The 21,712-nt window shown below is 49.7% G+C and overlaps 1 protein-coding gene across 2 annotated transcripts in view; it reads left to right on the forward strand.

Moving 5' to 3' along the window:
• Positions 1–21,712, forward strand: part of DGCR8 (DGCR8 microprocessor complex subunit) — a 26,556-nt gene continuing 4,844 nt past the window's right edge. The window contains exons 1-10 of one of the 2 annotated variants that reach the window (XM_011986046.1): positions 1–1,081; positions 1,553–1,712; positions 4,084–4,226; positions 4,391–4,673; positions 5,836–6,033; positions 6,270–6,371; positions 7,210–7,308; positions 9,435–9,517; positions 20,683–20,783; positions 21,097–21,203. In XM_011986046.1, the coding sequence (XP_011841436.1) occupies positions 362–1,081; positions 1,553–1,712; positions 4,084–4,226; positions 4,391–4,673; positions 5,836–6,033; positions 6,270–6,371; positions 7,210–7,308; positions 9,435–9,517; positions 20,683–20,783; positions 21,097–21,203 (1,996 nt within the window). In that variant the 5' untranslated portion in view covers positions 1–361. The remainder of the gene's footprint in view (positions 1,082–1,552; positions 1,713–4,083; positions 4,227–4,390; positions 4,674–5,835; positions 6,034–6,269; positions 6,372–7,209; positions 7,309–9,434; positions 9,518–20,682; positions 20,784–21,096; positions 21,204–21,712) is intronic. The other variant, XM_011986047.1, reaches the window with a different exon arrangement.

The raw sequence follows: 21,712 nt of genomic DNA on the forward strand, positions 1-21,712 counted from the left end.
TAATAGTGCTTGACTTTTAACTTGGTACCAGGGAAGTGGAAGGTTTCTGTCATTTTGTGATGATATTTTTAAATTTCTTTGCAGGTAGAAGAAGAAAGGTGCCACTCCGGCATGAAGACAGACTCGCTTAGTCGCCAATCACTTAAGCTGAGTGCATTGTGATTTCCAATAATTGAGGCAGTGGTTCTAAAAGCTGTCTACATTAATGAAAAGAGCAATGTGGCCAGCTTGACTAAGCCGCCAGCGCACAGCGCGGCAGGACGCGCCTGGGTCTCAGCGGACTTTTGCATGTTAGCTGTGTAGATTTATGTGAGGGCTTGTAAAACTCTGGTCTTGTAAACTAGTCTTAAGCGCTTTTAATATGGAGACAGATGAGAGCCCCTCTCCGCTCCCGTGTGGGCCCGCAGGAGAAGCGGTGATGGAGAGCCGAGCTCGCCCCTTCCAAGCGCTGCCCCGTGAGCAGTCTCCACCACCTCCCCTGCAAACGTCCAGTGGTGCAGAGGTAATGGACGTTGGCTCTGGTGGTGATGGACAGTCCGAACTCCCTGCCGAGGACCCCTTCAACTTCTACGGAGCTTCTCTTCTCTCCAAAGGATCCTTCTCTAAGGGCCGCCTCCTCATAGACCCGAACTGTAGTGGCCACAGCCCGCGCACCGCCCGGCACGCACCTGCGGTCCGGAAGTTCTCCCCTGACCTTAAGTTGCTTAAGGATGTAAAGATTAGCGTGAGCTTTACCGAGAGCTGCAGGAGTAAGGACAGGAAGGTGCTGTACACAGGAGCAGAGCGCGACGTGCGGGCGGAGTGCGGTCTGCTCCTTAGCCCTGTCATTGGGGACGTGCATGCTTGTCCCTTTGGCGGGAGTGTTGGTGACGGGGTAGGCATAGGGGGTGAGAGTGCTGATAAGAAGGATGAGGAGAATGAGCTGGATCAGGAAAAGAGAGTGGAGTATGCAGTGCTCGATGAGTTAGAAGATTTTACTGACAATTTGGAGCTAGATGAAGAAGGAGCAGGCGGGTTCACGGCTAAAGCAATCGTTCAGAGAGACAGAGTGGATGAAGAGGCCTTGAATTTCCCCTACGAGGTATGTTGGCAGCCCCTCCTTTAGAGGGCTCTTAGCAAAACCCAAAGAGAGATTTGGAAATTGCAGCATCTTTTGAAAGCAGGGAAATTAAAAAAGAAAAAAAACCAAAATCGTCTCTGAGGTGGAATAATGTTAATGTGGAGAAGAGAAAGATGTAAGGAGTCCACATTTTTAAAGTTTCCTAATGAAAAGTTTGGCCCATGGATAGGCCTTGCACCCCTGATCCAGCACCTGAGGCAACAGGTGCTGCTGAGACACTCCTTGGCAGTGTGTGCCCCTGGACCAGGTGTGTTGGTGTCAGCTGGTAGCTTCATCCCGTTTGTTTTTCAGATGACCATGCACCCTAAGGGCACATCTAGGCCCCGTGAGAGCACCTCCTTTCTGTGTCTGTTCTCAGGAATGCTGTTGAGCTCTCCTGGTGCAGAAGCATGAGCGCCAGGGGCTCTGGTGTCTGAACAGCGTGTTTTGCAGGATGACTTTGACAACGATGTGGATGCTCTGCTGGAAGAAGGCCTTTGTGCCCCCAAAAAGAGGCGAACAGAGGAAAAATATGGCGGAGACAGCGACCATCCGTCCGATGGAGAGACGAGTGTGCAGCCGATGATGACCAAGATTAAAACAGTGCTCAAAAGTACGTGGGTGGGTCAGAAGTGGTGGGTGTTCCAGGGCAGTGGAAGGGTGGTTGCTTCCTTAGCAGAAATGCTTTGAGAGAGCTCTGGTGCCAGGTAGTGGGCTGGGTGGAGGCATGTTTGAGGACAGGACAGTCATGTCTGAGGAGGGAAACACAGGATGTAAGGATGCAAGGACGTCCTGGTGCATGACCCAGATTCAGATCCTGGTGTGTGCTATGGAAACCACAGAGCAGCAGGCACTGTGCAGAGGAATAGGAGGGGACTTCTGAGGGGGTCAGGAGGAGATGTTGGTGCATGCCAGGAGCCAGCATGACCGTCAGCTGGAGGGTGTGGAGGCCAAGGGCAGAGGTGGGTGCACAGTGAATGGCAGGTGATAGTTGTGGTCCAGGTTCTGGTTCTGTACCAAGTGTCACAGGAAGCCACCAGAAGCAAGTGGTGTTACCTGATTTTTGTTTAACAACATGGCTTCTGGGCCACACATGGTGCGTGTACTTCAGGTGGGCAGGGTGGAAGTGCCCTGGTAGATGTGGCACTTCCTCAACTTTGAGTTGAGGGCAGTGGGGAGAGCACTTGGGAGGCACCCAGAGTTGCACTGTGAGGCTCTGTCATCGATGTGATGCAGGTGTTGGGGGAGTTGGAGTTGGTGGCTTAGAGGCACCTGTGAGGGTCTTGGTGGAGATGTGGGACTCGGTAGAGGGACTAAAGAGATGCATGGGGACTCGTGCTCACAGGTGAGACCCCAGGCTGAGGGCTGGGGTGCAGAAGGTGGCAGGGTGCAACTGGGAGCAAAGCAAGGGGCGGGTGGCACATGGCCATCCTCCTTGGGCCATTGAGGGGACAAGTCAGCCATGCCAGGTGCCACATGTTGCTGCCTATGTCGTGTTGGTAGCAGTTAAGCAGGAGGGCTTTTGGGCCAGAAGGTTGCAGGCAGGGTAAACCTGGGGCTTCAGCTTCTGGGGCTGGGGACAGGAGACTTGACCTCCGGGCCTCTAGGAGGCTGGTTTGGTGCTGCAGTTTCAGCAGGCTCATTCAGAAGGTAAACCCATGTTCGTCCTGCACAGCTCACAGGTCAGCAGCCATTCTGGCCTGGATGCCTGGACGCTCACAGATGGACAGCTGCATGTGATCCCTCCCTCAGGTGGCTGGGCCAGCTTTGTGTCCACTCACAGTCACAGAGGAGCAGCCCCAGCGGACCCGTGGCCCGTCTCTTGCCTGGCTCCTTATTCACTTTGCTTCTTTTCCTGACTTAGCCCAAAGCTGGCAGGAGGCAGCTCCATCTGGGCCTGACTCCGTGGGGAGAGCACCCCCGCAGTGTGCGTGCACTCCGACCTTTAACATTCCCTTCCTGGATCATCACCTGATGGTGACCTGGGTGCAGGTGTCAGGTCCATGGTCAGGCCACTTGGTGGGAACCTGGCCCTGAGAGTCACTGGCCCTTTTTCCCCTTATGTATATTTTTTAAGATTTAATTTGCTTTCTTCTGTTTTCTAATTTTTTTTTTTTTGAGGTGGGGTCTTGCTGTTACCCAGGTTGGAGTGCAGTGGCATGATCATAGCTCACTGCAGCCTTAGCCTCCCAGGCTCAAGTGATCCTACCCCCTCAGCCTCCCAAGTAGCTGGGACTGTAGGTGTGTGTGGCCATGTCTGGATAATTTTTAAAAGGTTTTTGTAGAGTCGGGGTCTTGTTGTGTTGCCTAGGCTGGTCTTTCTAAGTTTTTAATTTGTTCCCAATACCTGTGAGAAAGTTAAGTTTTAGTTACATCTTTGCCTTATGCTCTTCCCAGCAGTCAGGCCTGGTGGCAGGTGTCAAGTTGATAAGTCGTAAACCTCTTCCTCACAACTGCCTATAAAGCAAAGAAGGGGTTGGGAGTAGTGCATTTAACTGACTTAGAAACGGAATCATTTGAAGCAGTGTTTTGTATGCTGCTGAGAGTACAGCTCAGTTACAATGAAGACTTGTCACCTGGTCCCTGGGAGCAGTGGCTGACAGCCATGCAGTTTATTAGCAAAGCTCACCCAGCCCCAAGGCGCCTCTGGCCACAGCCAGGCAGACAGGAGAGGAGTCCAGTGTCTACAGTGCTTACCAGATGTGGAGGCAGGAGCTGAGGCTGGGACTTGTATCTTGCATGGACCTGTTCTGTGCTCCTTCATGTACTGGTTTGACACGTGTAAATTCCCACCTCAGGCTGCATGCTATCTGTCCTAGGCCTAGAGGCATAGCAGTGAGGAAGGAGAGAGGAACTTCGATTCTTTGTGAAGATCCAGATAAACACGTGCATAGTACCCAACAATTTCTTGTGCAGGAGGTGCTGTAACAACAATTCCAAATGTTTTTACAGTGATTATAGGATGTTCTTGTCTTCCTGTGCAGGTCGTGGCCGCCCACCTACAGAACCGCTGCCCGACGGGTGGATCATGACATTCCATAACTCTGGAGTCCCAGTGTACCTACACAGAGAGTCTCGGGTGGTCACCTGGTCCAGGCCATACTTCTTGGGAACGGGAAGCATACGGGTAGGGGAGGCATCAGTCGTGACTTTAGGCTTGTAAGTTCTCAGACCAAAATGTGCACATCCCCACACACGGCACCGCAGCCAAGCAGAGGCCGGTGAAAGGCATCAGAGTTTCAGGCTCTCGGGTTGTCCTTGTAATCCATATTGCAATTTCACTATCCACAGAAACACGACCCTCCTCTGAGTAGCATCCCTTGTCTACATTATAAGAAAATGAAGGACAACGAGGAACGGGAGCAAAGCAGTGACCTCACCCCTAGTGGGGATGTGTCCCCTGTCAAGCCTCTGAGCCGATCTGCAGAGCTGGAGTTTCCCCTGGATGAGCCTGACTCTATGGGTGCTGACCCGGGGCCCCCAGATGAGAAAGACCCACTAGGGGCTGAGGCAGCCCCTGGGGCCCTGGGGCAGGTGAAGGCCAAAGTCGAGGTGTGCAAAGACGAATCTGTTGGTGAGTTTTGAAGGACTCTTCCCTTCTTGCCTCCTGGGACCCATGAGTTTTGTTTTTCTAATGAAGGTCATCATTTTTCCTAGTTGTACTTGTCAGCAAGGGGCTGTGCACCTCCACTGTTGATGTGGCTGAAAGGCTTGTCTTTCTGTCCTTGCAAGAACCTGCCTGGGCGCAGCACCCTAGGCTCCTGTCCCTGGGCTCTGCAGGGCCTGCATGGCTGAGGCTGCTGGGGAGATGGCTGCTGGCACTGGCAGTGGGCCCTTTTCTCTTTGGTTGTTTGTATGATCTTTCCCTAAGTCTTGCTTTTTCAGTAGGATGTGCTCATGTGGCATTGTTTTGATTTATCTTGATGAGCTCAATGAGCCTCTTTAATCCGTGACTCAGTGTTGGGAAACTGTCACCATTTTATGGACAGTTCCCCCTTCAATCCTGCAATTGCTTGTTGGATGTATACTGGTGTTTCCCATTCTCTCTTCCATGTCTTTTAGCCTAGTCCCACCATTTAAGTCTTAGTTCTCTCTTCAGGTGCGGCAGGTCTCTGTGAACCCACCTGCTGGATTACTTTCAAAGAGCACTTTCCATTTTCTAGGTTTCTGTTTGTCTGTACATCACTACCCAGCCTGTCTCATAACTCCGTGGAGTGTGGGGTGCCCTAGAAGAGCCTGTGATGGGGGCTCTTGCCAAGGATGGGAAAGTGGCCCGGGAGGAAATGTGACAAATGCGAGACCCTGTGCAGGGAGCTGCCTGGGTGTGTTGCTGACTACAGAGGTGGCCAGGATGGCCAGAAGGAAAAGAGGTGGTCAGAGGTGGCGGGCGCATGGAGCCCGGGTGCTGCTGGCATTCTGGCACCTGTTTTGATGCAGGGAGGAGGTCCCGAAGGCCATCTGACTTTTTTAAGCTTTCTTTTTTCCTTTTTATTTTTATATTCTTCTTGCCCCAAATGAAGTAAAAGAACGTCTCAGAAATTCATCCGGAAGGGACCTGCCAGAATAATCTGAGCTGCTGTAGGGAGGGCTTCATTCTTTGCTTCCCTCCCCTTTGAAAGGGACGGGGAAGGGAAATAGTGTAACGTGACCTGGGCCTGCCCCACGCACTGGGCTGTGAGAACCTGACTCCTATGTTGGAAGTTAAGTAATTTGGTTCTCTGGTAAATCTGGGACAGATCTCGAGGAATTTCGAAGCTACCTGGAGAAGCGTTTTGATTTTGAGCAAGTTACTGTGAAGAAATTCAGGACTTGGGCTGAGCGGCGGCAATTCAATCGGGAAATGAAGCGGAAGCAGGCGGAGTCTGAGAGGCCCATTTTACCGGCCAATCAGAAGCTCATTACTTTATCAGTGCAAGATGCACCCACAAAGAAAGGTATAAGCCTCTGCATTTTAACATCAGCAGACTGATTCTGTTTGTATTTCTAATGTGATGTGTTGAGGGCATGTTTTATGAGTTGCATTTCGTTCAAAGCTTATGTTTATCCCATGAATGCAGGGGTCTGCCACATTCATGGTGGTGAGCCCCTAGTTACTGACATGGTAACAGGAAGCTGTGTGCTGGCTTGTGGCACTGCTTCACACTTGCTGAGATGATCCTTTTTGTCACAGAGTTTGTCATTAACCCCAATGGGAAGTCCGAGGTCTGCATCCTGCACGAGTACATGCAGCGTGTCCTCAAGGTCCGCCCTGTCTATAATTTCTTTGAATGTGGTAAGTCTAACCTTCCTCATGTCAGTCCTAAAGAATCACAAGGTGTCACTTCAGTCAGGGCTGGGGAGGCAGGCGCTGACCACTAGCCCTCCTCTACTGGGATGGGAGGGAAGGGAAGGTAGAGAGCAAGGTGCTGCAGATGGGTGGCTGGTTTCCTGGAGCCGCGCCCTGTCCGAGTGGGTGGCTCTGCTTTCCCCTTCCAGTCTGTCGCCTCTCCCCACCTTCCTTTTGTCCTGCCCCATCTGCTTTGCTGGTTTCTGATCCTGTGTTGTCATGGACAGCCTTATTGCAAGCAAGTCCTCCCCACTGTGCACTAGGTCCTTTCCCTGGTGTCCTGGTGCCCCTGGGTGTCTGAAGGGTCCTTGGGCATGCATTTCCCACCAGCTCTGTTTTCCTTGGGCGCCCTCATCACACACCTTTGTGAAGACCACTCTGTCTTCCCCTTGGAAGCTGGAGCCTGGGGGTCACTCATCCTTTGGGGTGGTGTTTCTTTGGCAAGCAACATCTTGTGCTTTCCCATTCCGACAGTCCTATGTCCGTCTTTCATAGACCTCAGTCCCTGTCATAGGAGGCTCTGCCCCTCAGCCTTCTGCCGCCCCTCTGGCTCACCATCTCCCATGTGCCCCATTTCCCTCCACTTTCCCAGCTATGCCCTTTCCTGCTGCCTGTCCGCTGCCCATCTCCAGTCCCAGGGAGCCCCAGGTCTCTGCAGTCAAACACAGGCTGACTCTTCAGGGACAGCCCCTGACTGTGCCTTGTCTGTCGCTGTGGGCAGACTGTCTACACGCTTTTAATGTCTTGACTAGTATGTTTTAAAACAAGTAATTTTAATTTTAAGAGAACCCAAGTGAGCCTTTTGGTGCCTCGGTGACCATTGATGGTGTGACTTACGGATCTGGAACTGCAAGCAGCAAAAAACTTGCGAAGAATAAAGCTGGTAATATGCTTGCTTGGGTGTCAAAGATACGTGCTGCCTGCTGTGTCTGCCTTGCTGCTTGGTTAGGGAGGGGCTGAGCAGTGGTGACAAGTGGCAGGTGTGGGTGGGGCATGTTTATTTTATTTATGTAATCATCTACTTTGATTTTTAAAATTACATGCTCATTGGAAAAGACTCAAATAGAGTAAAATGTGAGATTTAAAAGTAGAAGGCCTCAGCCAGATGCGGTGGCTCACACCTGTAATGCCAGCACTTTGGGAGGCCAAGGCGGGTGGATCACGAGGTCAGGAGATCGAGACCATCCTAGCTAACATGGTGAAATCCTATCTCTACTAAAAATACAAAAAATTAGCTGAGCATGGTGGCGGGCACCTGTAGTCCCAGCTACTCAGGAAGCTGAGGCAGAAGCATGGCATGAACCAGCGAGGCAGAGCTGTGGTAAGCTGAGATTGCACCACTGCACTCCAGCCTGGGCGACAGTGCGAGACTCTGTCTAAAAAAAAAAAAAAGGAAGCCGGGCACGGTGGCTCAAACCTGTAATCCCAGCACTTTGGGAGACCGAGACCGGCGGATCATGAGGTCAGGAGATTGAGACCATCCTGGCTAACACGGTGAAACCCCGTCTCTACTAAAAAAAATAGAAAAAACTAGCCAGGCGACGTGGCGGGCGCCTGTAGTCGCAGCTACTCGGGAGGCTGAGGCAGGAGAATGGCGTGAACCCAGGAGGCGGAGCTTGCAGTGAGCTGAGATCCGGCCACTGCACTCCAGCCTGGGTGACAGAGCGAGACCCCGTCTCAAAAAAAAAAAAAAAAAGGTAGAAGGTGTCTCTACTGAGTGACAGCTGGGCCAGTATACCCCTCCCTAGTCCTGGCCCTGCACATATTCAAGGGTGTGCCTAGAGCCAACTGGGCTGTACTGGGCACATGCTGTAGTGTTTGTTTGTTTTTAAACTGAGCAGCATGTGGGCATGCCAGGAGGGAGGAGAAGCGGGCCAGCGTGCTGTCGGCATCCTCCCCCAGTGGTGCTGGCTCTTACCAGCACTATTTCCTGAGTCCTCCCACTCCATGTTTGTGCCTAGCCACACAGAACACCTGGCACAGCACAGCTCTGGGAAGGCCGTGTGTCTTGGTGAAGACCCACTGCCCTTTTGTACCATGCCCTTGCCATTTGCATTCATGCCGTGCATTCATGGTAGTTGACGTTCTTTCACGAAAAGCCATTTGCCTCAGCGTCAGGGTTAGTTGGCCTCTTGTAGGGTGGTGTTGGGTGTACACCAGGCCTTGGCACCCACAGGCCAATTCTTGAGGTATCTGTCATGGCCATGCGTTTTCCAGAAGACCTACTGCCCATCTTAGAGAGATTCTGCCTAAGAGACTTTTGCAGCTCAACAAAGTGGGTGTGGTGGAGGTTTTGACAGATAACTTGCAGTGGGGTCTTGTGTGGGGGTGGAGATGCCTTGGGCATGGCTGTGTGCTCTTCCCTTTGCGAGGTCACCCGCTTTCCTCCCCATGTGCTGGAACCTACTTCCCCTGCCCAGACTCTGGCTGCCTTATAGACATCTTGGCTCCATGTCTTGCCAGCACTCATAGCTCTGTGGGGTCTATGGAGCCATCAGCCGTTGGCTACGGCACCTCTGACCCCAGTGGCCATGCCTGTGCTCTGCCCTCCGGCAGCCCCCTCTAACGTCTCTCAGACCTGGCTGCATCTCTCCACCCACGCCAGCCACTGCCGTTGCCACCTGGTCTAGGTGCCTGCAGCAGCCTGCTCTCAGGCCTCCCTGTGTGGTCCAGGGCCCACGAAGCTGTTTTCTCGCGTACCACCAAAGTGGTTCCCTAACACACAGCTCTGAGCTCTTCCCTGCCTGCTCCCAGGACCCCAGGGTGAGAGCGCACATACCCAGTATGGCCTGTGAGGCTTTCCGGCAGCCTGCCCCACGTCTCTTTTCTTTAGAACGGGCTTTTCGTCTGTCCTGTCCTGACCCTGTCTCTGAAGTGCTGCCACTCCTCAGGGCCCTCGCTCAGCCCCTGAGCTGTGGGGATGGGAGGCAGCAGTGCACAGTTCACTCTGCAGGATGGTGAGAAGAGGGCAGCGCCCAAGCCTTACCCTCAGGCTCTTTTTTTTCATAGCCCGAGCTACACTGGAAATCCTCATCCCTGACTTTGTTAAACAGACCTCGGAAGAGAAGCCCAAAGACAGTGAAGAACTTGAGGTGAGTGTTGCGGTCCTGCCCTACTGGGAGCTGCGGGTGCAGTGTGGCTACCCTGCCCTATTAGTGTGAGTTGGGGGTGTGCATGGGCTGTGCCCATGCCTTCCATGCCCTGCAGGTTAGTCATCCAGCCTCCAGGTTCTTCTGTTTGTATTTTCATAAAAGAGGAAACTTGCCTGTCTTTGTATAGGCAGAAAAAAAATGTCCTTTTTCTTAGAGATTTTTGTCCTCTGTTTTGCAGCATTGAGTGTGCACCGTAAATGTCGGGTACATGTAGGTTTGTGATGGGAATGAATCTTTGAGGCAGAGTCTACAAGATTTAGATTTTTTTTTTTTTTTTTTTTTGAGATGAAGCCTTGCTCTATCACCTAGGCAGTGACAGACTTTGATCCTGACCCTATTGCAACTTTCACCTCCCGGGTTCAAGTGATTCTCTTATCTCAGCTTCCTGAGTAGCTGGGATTACAGGTGTGTGCCACCATTTCTGGCTGATTTTTGTATTTTTAGAAGAGATGGGGTTTCACCATGTTGGCCAGGCTGGTCTCGAACTCCTGACCTCTGGTGATTCACTCGCTTCAGCCTCCCAAAGTTCTGGGATTACAGACATGAGCCACTGTGCCCGGCCCTAGATTGTTCTTTATACACTTGACCTTTGAGCAATGTGGAGGTTAGGGGCACCAGCCTCTCATGAGGTCAAAAATTCACGCATCACTTTCAGTCCTCCCAAACCTTAACTACTGGTAACCTACTCTTGACCAGAAGCCATACCAATAACATAAATAATTGGTTAACACATATTTTGTTATGTACATATTACTACAGTAGTCCCCAACCTTTTTGGCACCAGGGATCAGTTTCAGGGAAGACAATTTTTCTACAGATGGTGTTGGGGGGCGGGGATGGTTTCAGGATGACTCAAGCACGTCACATTTATTGTGCACTCTTAATTTCTATTATTGCTACATTATAATATGTATTGAAATAACTATACAACTCACCATAATGTAGAACCAGTGGGAGCCCTCAGCTTGTTTTCTTGCAACTAGATGGTTCCCTCTGATGATGATGGGAGACAGTGACAGATCATCAGGCATTAGATTTGCATAAGGAGTGCACAACCTAGATCCCTTGAATGCACCGATCACAATAGGGTTCATACTCCTGTGAGAATCTAATGCTACTGCTGATCTGACAGGAGACAGAGCTCAGGCATAAAGTGAGTGATGGGGAGCAGCTGTAAATGCAGACGAAGCTTCACTTGCTCATTCACTCCGCACCCCCGCCCCCTTCACTCATGTCCTCCTATGCAGCCTGGTTCCTAACAGGCCATGGATTGGTACCTGTCCGTGGCCTGGGGGTTGGGGACCCCTGATATATACTGTATTCTTACATTAAGTTACGGAAAAGAATGTTATTAAGAAAATCATAAGAGAAAATTTATTTACTATTCTTGAAATGGAAACATCATAAAGGTCTTCATCCTCCACATCTTCATGTTGAATAGCTGAGGAGGAGCGGGAAGAGGAGGAGTTTACCTTGGTGTCTCAGGGGTGGCAGAGGCAGAAGAAAATTTTTGTATAAGTGTACATGCAGTTCAAATCCATGTTGTTCATGCAGTTCAAATCCATGCAGTTCAAATCCATGTTGTTCAAGGGTCAGCCATATGAAGAACCATTTAAAACTAGCTGTAAACCTTTTTAGGTAAATGGTTATTTGTAGCAAGGCCTTCTGAAATTTTGAAGGCTGCATTCTTATTTATATAATAGCTTTATTGAGATAGTTTACATACTATTAAGTTTGACCTTTTAAATTATATAACTAAGTGGATTTTTGTATATTCAGAGTTGTATAACCATCATAACTACCTAATTTTAGAATATCTCGTCACCCCCAAAAGAAACTCCATACCCATTAGCATTCACTCTTAGTTCTCTCCAACCACCAAAAGCCACTAATCTGTCTTCTGTCTCTATATATCTGCCAACTCTGGACATTTCATATCAGTGGAATCATACGATATGTGGTCTTTTGTGACTGGCTTCCTTCACTTAGTGTGCTATGTCAGCTGTAGGTTTTTATCAGAATAAGGAAATTTCCTTTTCTTCCTAGTTTGCTGAGAGTTTTTGTGGGGATGTTAGATTTTGTCAATGTTTTTTTGCTTCTATTCAGATGATCATGTATTTTTTTTTTTTTGTCTTTTATTTTAGTAATATAGTGTATTATATTGGTTTTTGAATGGTGAGCCAACCTTGCATTCCTGGGATATATCCCACTTGGTCATGACATATAATGATTTTTTTAATATGTTGCTGGATTCATTTTGCTGGTATTTTGTTAAGGATTTTTGCATTTGTAGTTATAAGCAATATTGATCTGTAGTTTTCTTGTGATATCTTTGTCCAGTGTAACAACAGGTGCAGGTATCAGGATAATACTGGCCTCATAAAAATGGTTGGAACATGTTCCTCTTTCTTCTGTTGTGTGGGATAGTTTGTGAAGGATTAGTGTTCATTTTTTAAATGTTTGATAGACTGTGCTCAGTGAAACCTTCTGGTCCCAGGCTTTTCTTTGTCCAGAGCTACTTAATTGCTAATTCAATCTTACTTGTTATAGGTCTGTTGTGATTATCTATTTCTTCTTGAGCCAGTGTTGATAGTTTGTGTCTGTTTTGGAATTTTTTTCCCATTCGATATAGATTATCTAATTGATTAGCATGTATTTGTTCCTAGTATCCCCATATGACCCTTTTTTATATCTATATGGTTGCGATGGTCCCTTGCTATCATTCCTGATTTCAGTAGTTTGAGGTTTTCTTCTTTTTCTTGGTCAGTAAATTGTTACACTTGATATCTCACAGGTCTCTGAGGCGCTATTGTTTCTTCTCTGTTCTTTTTTCTTTCTGTCTCTCAGAGTGGATTATTTCAGTTGCCCTGTCTTCAAGTTTGCTCCTCTATCTTCTGTCGGCTCAGGTTCTGCTGGTGAACCCCTCTAGTGACTGTTTCATGATTTCTATCCTTTTTTTTGAAATTTTCTATTGGGTAATGTATTGTTTTTATACTTTAATTCTTTTTTTAAAAAGTTATATATATAGGGTCGGGCGTGGTGGCTCACGCCTGTAATCCCAGCACTTTGGGAGGCTGAGGCGGGCGGATCATGAGGTCGGGAGATCGAGACCATCCTGGCCAACATGGTGAAACCCCATCTCTACTAAAAATATAAAAATTAGCTGGGCGTGGTGGCAGGTGCCTGTAATCCCAGCTACCCGGGAGGCTGAGGCAGAAGAATCTCTTGAACCTAGGAAGTGGAGGTTGCAGTGAGCTGAGACTGCGCCACTGCACTCCAGCCTGGTGACAGAGTGAGACTTCTGTCTCAAAAAAAAAAAAATATATATATATATAATTTTTATATATATATATAATTTTTATATATTTTTATATATATAAAAAATACATATTTGTATTTTTTGCTGGGGATAGAGATGAGGTTTCGCCATATTGCTCAGGCTGGTCTCAAACTCCTAGGCTCAAGCAATCTGCCCACCTCAGCCTCCCAAAGTGTTGAGATGACAGGCGTGAGTCACTGTGCTGGCATTATACTTCAGTTCTTTAGACATGGTTTCTTAGTCCTTTGAGCATGTTTTCTGTAGGTGATGTAAAATCTGTTTCTGGTAAGTCCAGTCCTCAGAGAACGTGTATATTAAACTGCCTTTCCCTTCATGTATAGGCTGCCTCTATTTTCCTATTTCTTTGCTTGTCTCAGAATTTTTTGTTGTTGTTGAGAATTGGACATTTAAAATATATGGCAACTCTGGAAATCAGATTACCCCACCTCCCTTAAGTTTATAGTTTTTGTCATATGTCCTTGCTCTCTATTTGTGACTATATCAGTCTGCTAGGGATGCTGTAACAAAGTATCACATACTGGGAGGCTTAAATGACAGAGATGTATAGTCTCAAAGTTCTGGAAGCCAGAAGTCCAAAATGAAAGTGTCAGAAGGCTAAGAGAAGGCCTTTCTCCGTGGGTGGAGGATAGCGATCTTCATGTCTATGCCTTTCTCTCTGTGTGCATGTTGGTCTCCACATTCTCCATTTGTTAGAGAGACACCTGTCTCACTGGATTAGGCCCCACCCTAATGACCTCATTGTAACGTGATGACCTCTGTAAAGACCTTGTCTCCAAATACTGTTGCATTCTGAGGAACTTCAACATGTAAATTTGGGGGTGACAGTTTGCCTCGTAATAGTGACTTTCCTAGATTGATTTTGTGAAGTGTGTATTCTTTGTGATTTGTGGCCACTGAATACACTGGCCCTTTAGCTGAGTGGTCTCCTGATGCTTGGACAGGGATTTTCTTTTGTTTTTTTTGTTTTTTTTGTTTTTTTTTGAGACAGAGTCTCGCTCCGTCGCCCAGGCTGGAGTGCAGTGGCGTGATCTCCGCTCACTGCAAGCTCCACCTCCCAGGTTCACGCCATTCTCCTGCCTCAGCCTCCCGAGTAGCTGGGACTACAGGCGTCCGCCACTGCGCCTGGCTAATTTTTGTATTTTTTTAGTAGAGACGGGGTTTCACCGTGTTAGCCAGGATGGTCTTGATCTCCTGACCTCGTGATCCGCCCGTCTCGGCCTCCCAAAGTGCTGGGATTACAGGCGTGAGCCACCGCGCCCGGCCTGGACAGGGATTTTCTTAAATTCCCTGAGCCAGTAAGTCTCCCGGCCTGTGCTGAGGTCTGTGGGTCTGTGGGGCTCACCTGGTGTGCTCCGGTGGCTGCTAACTGTCTTAGCCTTTGTCTGCCACCTGCACAGAGCCTCCAGGTCAATCAGCTGGGAGGTTTTCCTGGGCCTGCATGCAGTCATCTCCAGACATACGCTAGAGCCTTTCAGAGGCCCAAGGACATATCCAACTTTTCCTTCTCGGGTTCTTGGCCAGCCTCTTGTTTGCCCAACTAGTGCCCCAGCCTCTGGCAGCTGTAGGGTGAAACAGTTGCTCCTGACTCCTTTTGACAAATGCTCTGAGGAACTGGGCTGTTTTCACTGAGTGAGGTCAAATAAAGACAAGTCCTGCCATGAGGCTTTTCCAGAGAGTGGCCAGGTAGACCCAACAGTGACAGTTCTCTGGGCCTGGGGCCTTGAGGACCCATTCTGCATTGAGTGGCTACCACAGAGCTGGGGAGAAGGGCTGGGAATGGGGCGAGTTAAGATGCAAGCAACTTCTTGTTCTTAGCAAGACTCATTGTCTTTCTTGAATCAACACTCCTCGGATTGTTGAAAGCCTTTCTTTAGTTTCCAGGGTTCTGAAAGAATTGATTCTGACTATTTTTGCTAGTGTTCTTGTTGCTTTGATGGAGGAGAGCAGATTTTGAAGATCCTTATTCAGCCTTTCTAGAACCACTTTATGGTTTTGTAAAGTTTTGTCATCTTTGTGCACTGGGGCTGTTGTAAAATATGGTTAAGTGTCCATGTTAGTACTAACTTGCTCTTAAGTTTCTCGAACTCCTGGCTTCAAGCAGTCCTCCTGCTTCAGCCTCCCAGGGTGATGGGATTACAGGCGTGAGACACCACACCCAGCCTCTTGCTCTCAAGTTTCTACATTTTTTCTGTGCTTTATGTAACTGCTTCATCGTGGACAGGCAGACAGATCGCAGGCCGCACTTGGATCAAGCACAGTCTCCAAGTACTAGCTGCTCCAGGAAGAGTCACATTTGTACCTTTTTTTTTTGAGATGGAGTCTCGCTCTGTCGCCAGGCTGGAGTGCAGTGGTTTGATCTCCGCTCACTGTAACCTCCACCTCCCAGGTTCAAGCGATTCTCCTGCCTCGGCCTCCTGAGTAGCTGGGACTACGGGCGCATGCCACCATGCCCAGCTAATTTTTGTATTTTTAGTAGAGACAGGATTTCACCATGTTGGCCAGGATAGTCTGTATCTCTTGACCTCGTGATCCATCCACCTTGGCCTCCCAAAGTGCTGGGATCACAGGTGTGAGCCACTGCGCCTGGCCACATTTGACTTTTATTTCTGAGTGATCCAACTTTGGGAAAGATGGCTCCCAGGGAGGCTTCCAAGGCCCTCTGGGGAAGCGCTTGCGTAGACCCCTGCCCACCAAGACTCTTAGCATGGGTTGTTGCAGATGATAGTGCCTGAGTTGTATGGGTCTCACGCCACCTTCCTGTTTGAGTAAAAGCCCTGCCTTTTCTTTGCTATGGGGTGGTGGAAATGTCCGTGAACCACTATGGGTTCTGGCGCCAGAAGAGGGCCCAGCTGGGAGTCAGGTTCTCAGCCTCCGTTCTGGGGCTCTTCTGTGAAGTGGAGAAGCTTTTCAGAAACTATATTGCAAAGTAGTCTGAGAAAGAATAGGTTTCCCCAGGTGGAGAAGGACATGGGGGTGGGGCATGTGGTGGCTTCCGCTGTAGACTCGCCTGCCTGGGGCTTTTTCCACACCCTCCTCCGGGCCTCCCACACTACAGTCTGTCTGGAGCTAGCGTCAGATCTCCCTAGGTAAGGAGTTCAGTTCCGTGGGACTGCCACCACTTCCTGTGCCAGCTGCAAATGGGGACCCCGCCACCCAGCACAGGACCCCTCCTCATGCTTGGAAATTTGCTAGGACTCAGGGAACTCAGGAAGAACATTTTACTTACGAGACTTATTTTTCATGAAGGGCTGAGAGTTCCTCCCCTCTAATGACACATTGATCTCTCTAGGGAGCCCACCCTGAGCCATCTCAGCATAAGCACTGTGGTGGGGTCGTTTTGAATCACAGACAAACTTAGCCTCAGGAAATCCTCAGGGTTTTAAGAGCTCTGTTCTGGGAACCTGAGAGAAGACCATGTATTTTTATGATGCCATGCCTTGGTTTAGGGTGCCTTTTGTATGTGTCCCTCCTGAGAAGCTCTTTGACCCTCTGATTTGTATATATGTCATCTGTCATGTTCCCATTTTAAAATCTGTCAGAGGGAAAAGTAGCTTTTTCCTCAGTGGTAGGGCGCAGGTTTAGACAGGGTTGGCTGTCTCCTGTTCCTGGAAGTTCCTATTTGCTGGTCCTCCTGAGCGAGGCCCTCAGGTTGTGCTCCTGCCCCCTGCCCCTCCCAGCTGCCTGTGCAGAGGTGCCAACACCTGTCCTTGGACTGTCCCCTGGACAGCCTGGGGCGTGGGGTGGCATCCCCTCCTCGTGTGGACTCCGGAGGTGGGGCAGACGTGGCAGGAGGGTGGGTTGATGCCTGTGAGGTGTGGTGGCCACGTATGTGTGCTACTTGATTAAAAAGGGAAAAAGAGGAACAGAACTGGCATCATTTCCTTTTCATAAAGCTTGTGGTGATCTCTTCTTGGTATTTTGTTGCTAGCTGTGGGTTGGTGTTTCGTGGCTATTAAATTTAGGTATTAGTGACCCAATGTTTTTTTTCTTTCAACTTATTTTAAAATTTACATAGAGTTAAATTCACTTTTTCGTGCAGTACTATGAGTTTTGACAAATGCAGTCATGTAACCAACACTGCAATCAAGATGCGGAACATTTCTGTACACTCCCACATGCTCCTTTGTTGGCCAAACTCTGCCACCTGTATCCTCTGGTGGGTACTGAACTTCCCCTGTAGTTTTGCCAGATCCTGAATGTCCTCTCAGTGGAATCACATGGTAGGTAGCCTTTGAACCTGGCCTGTGGCTTGGTGTGGTATGATGCATCCGTCATGTGGTCATTTGTACTCCTGAGTGCTGGCTACCAGGTGGCTGTGCCCCTCAGTGCATCTCTCCATTCTCCCTTGAGGGACACTGGCAGGTTTCTGGGTTTTGGTGATGGGCAGTAAGGCTGCTGTAAGGCTGTCCAGGTCTGTGTGTGATGGACAGATTCGTTTCCTTCAGGTAAACCCCTGGGTTGAGGTTGCTGGGCCATGCGGCAGGTGCACGCTTACGTTAGCATTGCCCTCACACCTTTCTCAGTCACTAGGTGACCGTGGAAGTGTGTCTGTTTCGGGGTTCTCTACTGTCTCTTGAGCTGTGTGTCCTTTCACTGATGCCACACTTTGCTGATGACTTGAAGTCTTGGAATCAGATAGTGGGAATCCTCCGAGTTTGTTATTCTTTCTCAACAAATTGTTTTGGCTATTCTAGCTCCTTTGCTGTTCCATGTAGACTTCAGAAACAGTATGTCAGTTTCCATAAAAAGTTCTGGGCTGGGTGCGGTGGCTCACACCTGTAATCCCAGCACTTTGGGAGGCTGAGGTGGGTGGATTACTTGAGGTTAGGAGTTCGAGACCAGCCTGGCCAACATGGTGAAACCCCATCTCTACTTAAATACAAAAATTAGCCGGGTGTGGTGGCGGGCACCTGTAATCCCAGCTACTCAGGAGGCTGAGGCAGGAGAATCACTTGAACCCAGGAGGCGGAAGGTGAAGTTGCAGTGAGCCAAAATTGTGCCATTGCACTCCGGCCTGGGCAACAAGAGCGAAACTCCATCTTAAAAAAAAAAAAAAGCCTGCATTTTGATTGGAATTGATCCTGTAGATCAATCTGGGGAGAATGGACATCCTAACAATATTGAATTTTCCAAATCATAAACATAGTTCATCTGTCCATTTATTTAGGTCTTCTTTGATATCTTTCATGGGTGGTTGGCAGTTTTGATCACATAGATTTCATCACATCTGTGTATATTCTACTAGATTTATAGTTAAATATTTTATGCGTGGCACTGTGGTGAATAGTACCTTATTTCTGATTGATTATTGCTAGCATACAGAGCTAGAATTTGTTTTATTTGTACTGACTTATTCTAGTAGTTTTTCTGTAGATTCCGTATCCAATTTTCTTCTTTTATTTGTCAATATAGTTAATTATGTTGATTTTTTAAAAATGTGTTCCTGGAATAAGTCCTACTTGGGCATGGTATATATTCCTTTTCGTGTGTTAATGGCTTTAATTTGCTAGTTCCCCACTGCATCTGTGTTCTGGATGTTAATGTCATGGTACGGTTAGTGTCGTCAAGTGAAGGGGAAATAGCCCTCCTCCTGAGTTTTTCAGAAGGGCAAGAGAGATGTAGAATTGGTATCATTTCTTCCTTAAAATTTGGACCTGTAGTTTTCCTAGTGGGAAAGTTTTAAACTACTACTGTATGAACTACTAACTATAACTACGACTACTCTGAACTACTGTTGAGTTTCTTGAACAGGTGTAGGGCTGTTGAGGCTACTGAGATAGTTTGTGTCTTGCCAGGCATTGGTCCATTTCATCTAGATAGTGGAATGGAGAGGTGTCAGGCGTCTGTGGTGCTCCTGCATGGTCCTTTGGCATCTCCCAGGCACTGATTGCTTAGGTTTCTCCTGTGCTGTTTGTCAGAAGCAACAGGGATTTGTCTGCAGGTCACTTCTGCCATCCATCTGCTCTCACGAGCTGGAGCCTCCACCAGTCCCTGGCGGGTTAACCCTCAGCAGCACATATGGCTTCAGGCAGCTTGGTGCCGGGCATCCTGGCTTAGGTCTTTTGCCAGAAACTTCTGAGCATGCTCTCTAGCTTCCACGGCCACGGCTTCTCTAGGGCCAGTCCCAAAGCCGCGGGGTATGTGGGTCCTTGTGGGCCGAGAGCACTAGACGTTGCTAATTGGTTGGCTGGTTGACAAGCCCTTGAGGTTCCAGGGCCTGATGTCTTGGTGAGTGACCTTCCCTGGAAAAAGACCCACGTTGATTTGTGCACTTGAGAGGAGCAGTGTCTTCTGGAGACCTATTTGAAGACCGTAGCCAAGCCATACTGTGAGGATTTTTCGCTTGCCAACCTCAGTGCTAGTGCCTTCCTCTTCCATGCAGTTGCAGCGAGTTGGCCTTCTTGCTGCTTACTGGAGTGGTAAGGGCAGAGGAGCTGCCCGCTGCCCTGTCTGTAGGGCCAGCGTCCCTGTGGAGTGGGCTTGCCACACTGTGGGGCCTGCACGGCGAGGTGTGTGAATCATTTGATTCTAGGCTTCCTCTCTGCCCATGGGCCAGGCAGGCTCCAGGTCCCTGCAGACCTCTCCAGAACAGGGCCGGTGGGGGAAGCTCTGTGAGGGTGTGGCTGATGGGTAATCTCCAGTACTTCAGCATGTGGTCTTTTTTGGAAAGAGGATGATTACTGATAGAATTAGTTGGGTTAACATGAGATCACACTGAAGCAGAGTGGTAGTGTGATCAAGTGTGTCTGGTTTCTCTAAGAAGAGGGAGGAGGGGCAGGGCTAGTAGACCACATGAAAATCGGAGCAATGCTGCCATAGCCGAGGGGTGTCGGGGCCATCAGGAGCTGGCAGAGGCTCCCTGGAGGCTTCTGAAAGAGGATGGCCCTGCTGAGGCCTTGATTTCAGACTTCAGAATGGTGAGAGAATAAACCTCTTGTTCTAAGCCACTGAGTTTGTGGTATGTTGTCACAGCAGCTCCACCAGGGAGGTTGTCCATGCTCCAGAGTGGGCTGGATGGCGTCTTCCTTTCACCCAGGAGAGGCTCTCAGCTTCAGCCAAAGGCCTAGTTGGGGAAGGCGCAGCAGGCGCTGCCTCTGCACCTCAGCTCAGTGCAGCTTCCCTATGCCTCAACTGTGCAGAATCTCCCCATCCCCTCGAGTGTAACTTAGGGAACTTGTTTACCTGTATGCCTCTCTTGCCCTTCCTGTGTGTCTTCTTGGGTTGGCTGCAGAGCCAGGGTGATGACACCGTTGGAAGCTGCGCTGGGCTGGGCCACCTGGGGCTGGGCTCTGTGTGGCTGTGTGGGGCTTTGGCCTTTGGGGAGCTGGGACTTTTAAGGCCAGCTTTTGGGTCTGGCTGACTTTCCCTCTCCTGTAGTCTCAGTTGTGACAATAGTAAAGCCTCTCTCCAAAAGTGCTTTATCTTTATAGAGTTCTGAGAAAGGTGCCTTGTAGATCAGAATCAGATCCAGATGAGGTGGGCCTGGCCAGCCAGCCATGTGCCTGGGGCTCTCTTGGGATGCCAGACTCCGTCCCACAGTGCTCAGGGCGGAAGGGTGCTGTGGGCTCTGGAGATGGGCAAGTGGATGGTGAGGTATGGAGCGTGTCCCATATCCGGTGGGTTCCTTGCAGAGTTGAGGGTATGATGTGCTAGGCGAGCTCACAAGAACAGATATTAAGCATCTGGGGAAAGCCAACCCCAGGCCCAGCCGTGAAGAGGCAGGCGGGCCTGGTGGGGACTCATGAGCCTCTGCTTTGTGTTGTAGTATTTTAACCACATCAGCATCGAGGACTCGCGGGTCTACGAGCTGACCAGCAAGGCTGGGCTGTTGTCTCCATATCAGATCCTCCACGAGTGCCTTAAAAGGTAGGGTAGGGGGGTGCCTCCCCTCCTGAGTCAGGTCAGGGGAGCTCCTCTCTGGCGTCTCATATTCTCGTGGCTGTTTGTCCTAAGGCAGAGGCATGGCCAGGTTTCCCTGGTACACAGCAACTCCTTGGCCCTGGCCACCAGTCAGTCCCGCAGGCCTGAATAGGGCGTGTGGAGAATTCCCCCCTCTGGCTAAGACGCAGTCGGGGGAGAGGCTTGGTCATTTCCTAAGGGCTTCCCAGAGCAGGCCTCCTCAGAGGCAGCTGGCTGCTCTGCTCAGGGGACACCACCTGTTGTCTGTTTTCTCTTAAAGAAACCATGGGATGGGTGACACGTCTATCAAGTTTGAAGTGGTTCCTGGGAAAAACCAGAAGAGTGAATACGTCATGGCGTGTGGCAAGCACACAGTGCGCGGGTGGTGTAAGGACTCCTTCCCTGCTGCCTGGTGGCTGCCGGGCAGGCGGCCCCTGGTGTGGCCCTGTGCCTCTGTGGCTTGGTCTCAGCTGCTGCCCTGGCATTGTCCCTGAGCCCAGCTGTGTGTGCTGGCCACCACACATTCAGCCTAAGGCAGACTTGCGGCCGTCCTGCCTGTACTTTCTCTGTCTTCTCCCTTTCCCCCGCTGCCATCCCTGTCTCTGTCCAGCCCTTGTCCCTGTGGCAGGAGGAAAGGTTCTCCTTCTCAGATAGCTGGCAGAATCCTGCTGCTCCCTGTTTCTGGAGGTGTGGGTCTTGGCAGGAGGGAGGCTCTCAGCTGTGTGGCTTTGAGTGGTGGTGCCCTTAGCTCCTGGACTCTGAGGGCTACTCTCAAGGTGGCAGCTGTGTACTGTGAGACTCAGGTGCCCAGAGCAGTGGCAGAGTGCTGCCTGTTCCTATAGAATGTGCCCTTGCTGGCGTTCGGTGTGTGGGTCAGGAGGGCTGGGGGCAGCAGG

The sequence above is a fragment of the Mandrillus leucophaeus genome, unplaced genomic scaffold (assembly GCF_000951045.1).
Source record: "Mandrillus leucophaeus isolate KB7577 unplaced genomic scaffold, Mleu.le_1.0 Scaffold291, whole genome shotgun sequence".
Lineage (NCBI taxonomy): Eukaryota > Metazoa > Chordata > Mammalia > Primates > Cercopithecidae > Mandrillus > Mandrillus leucophaeus.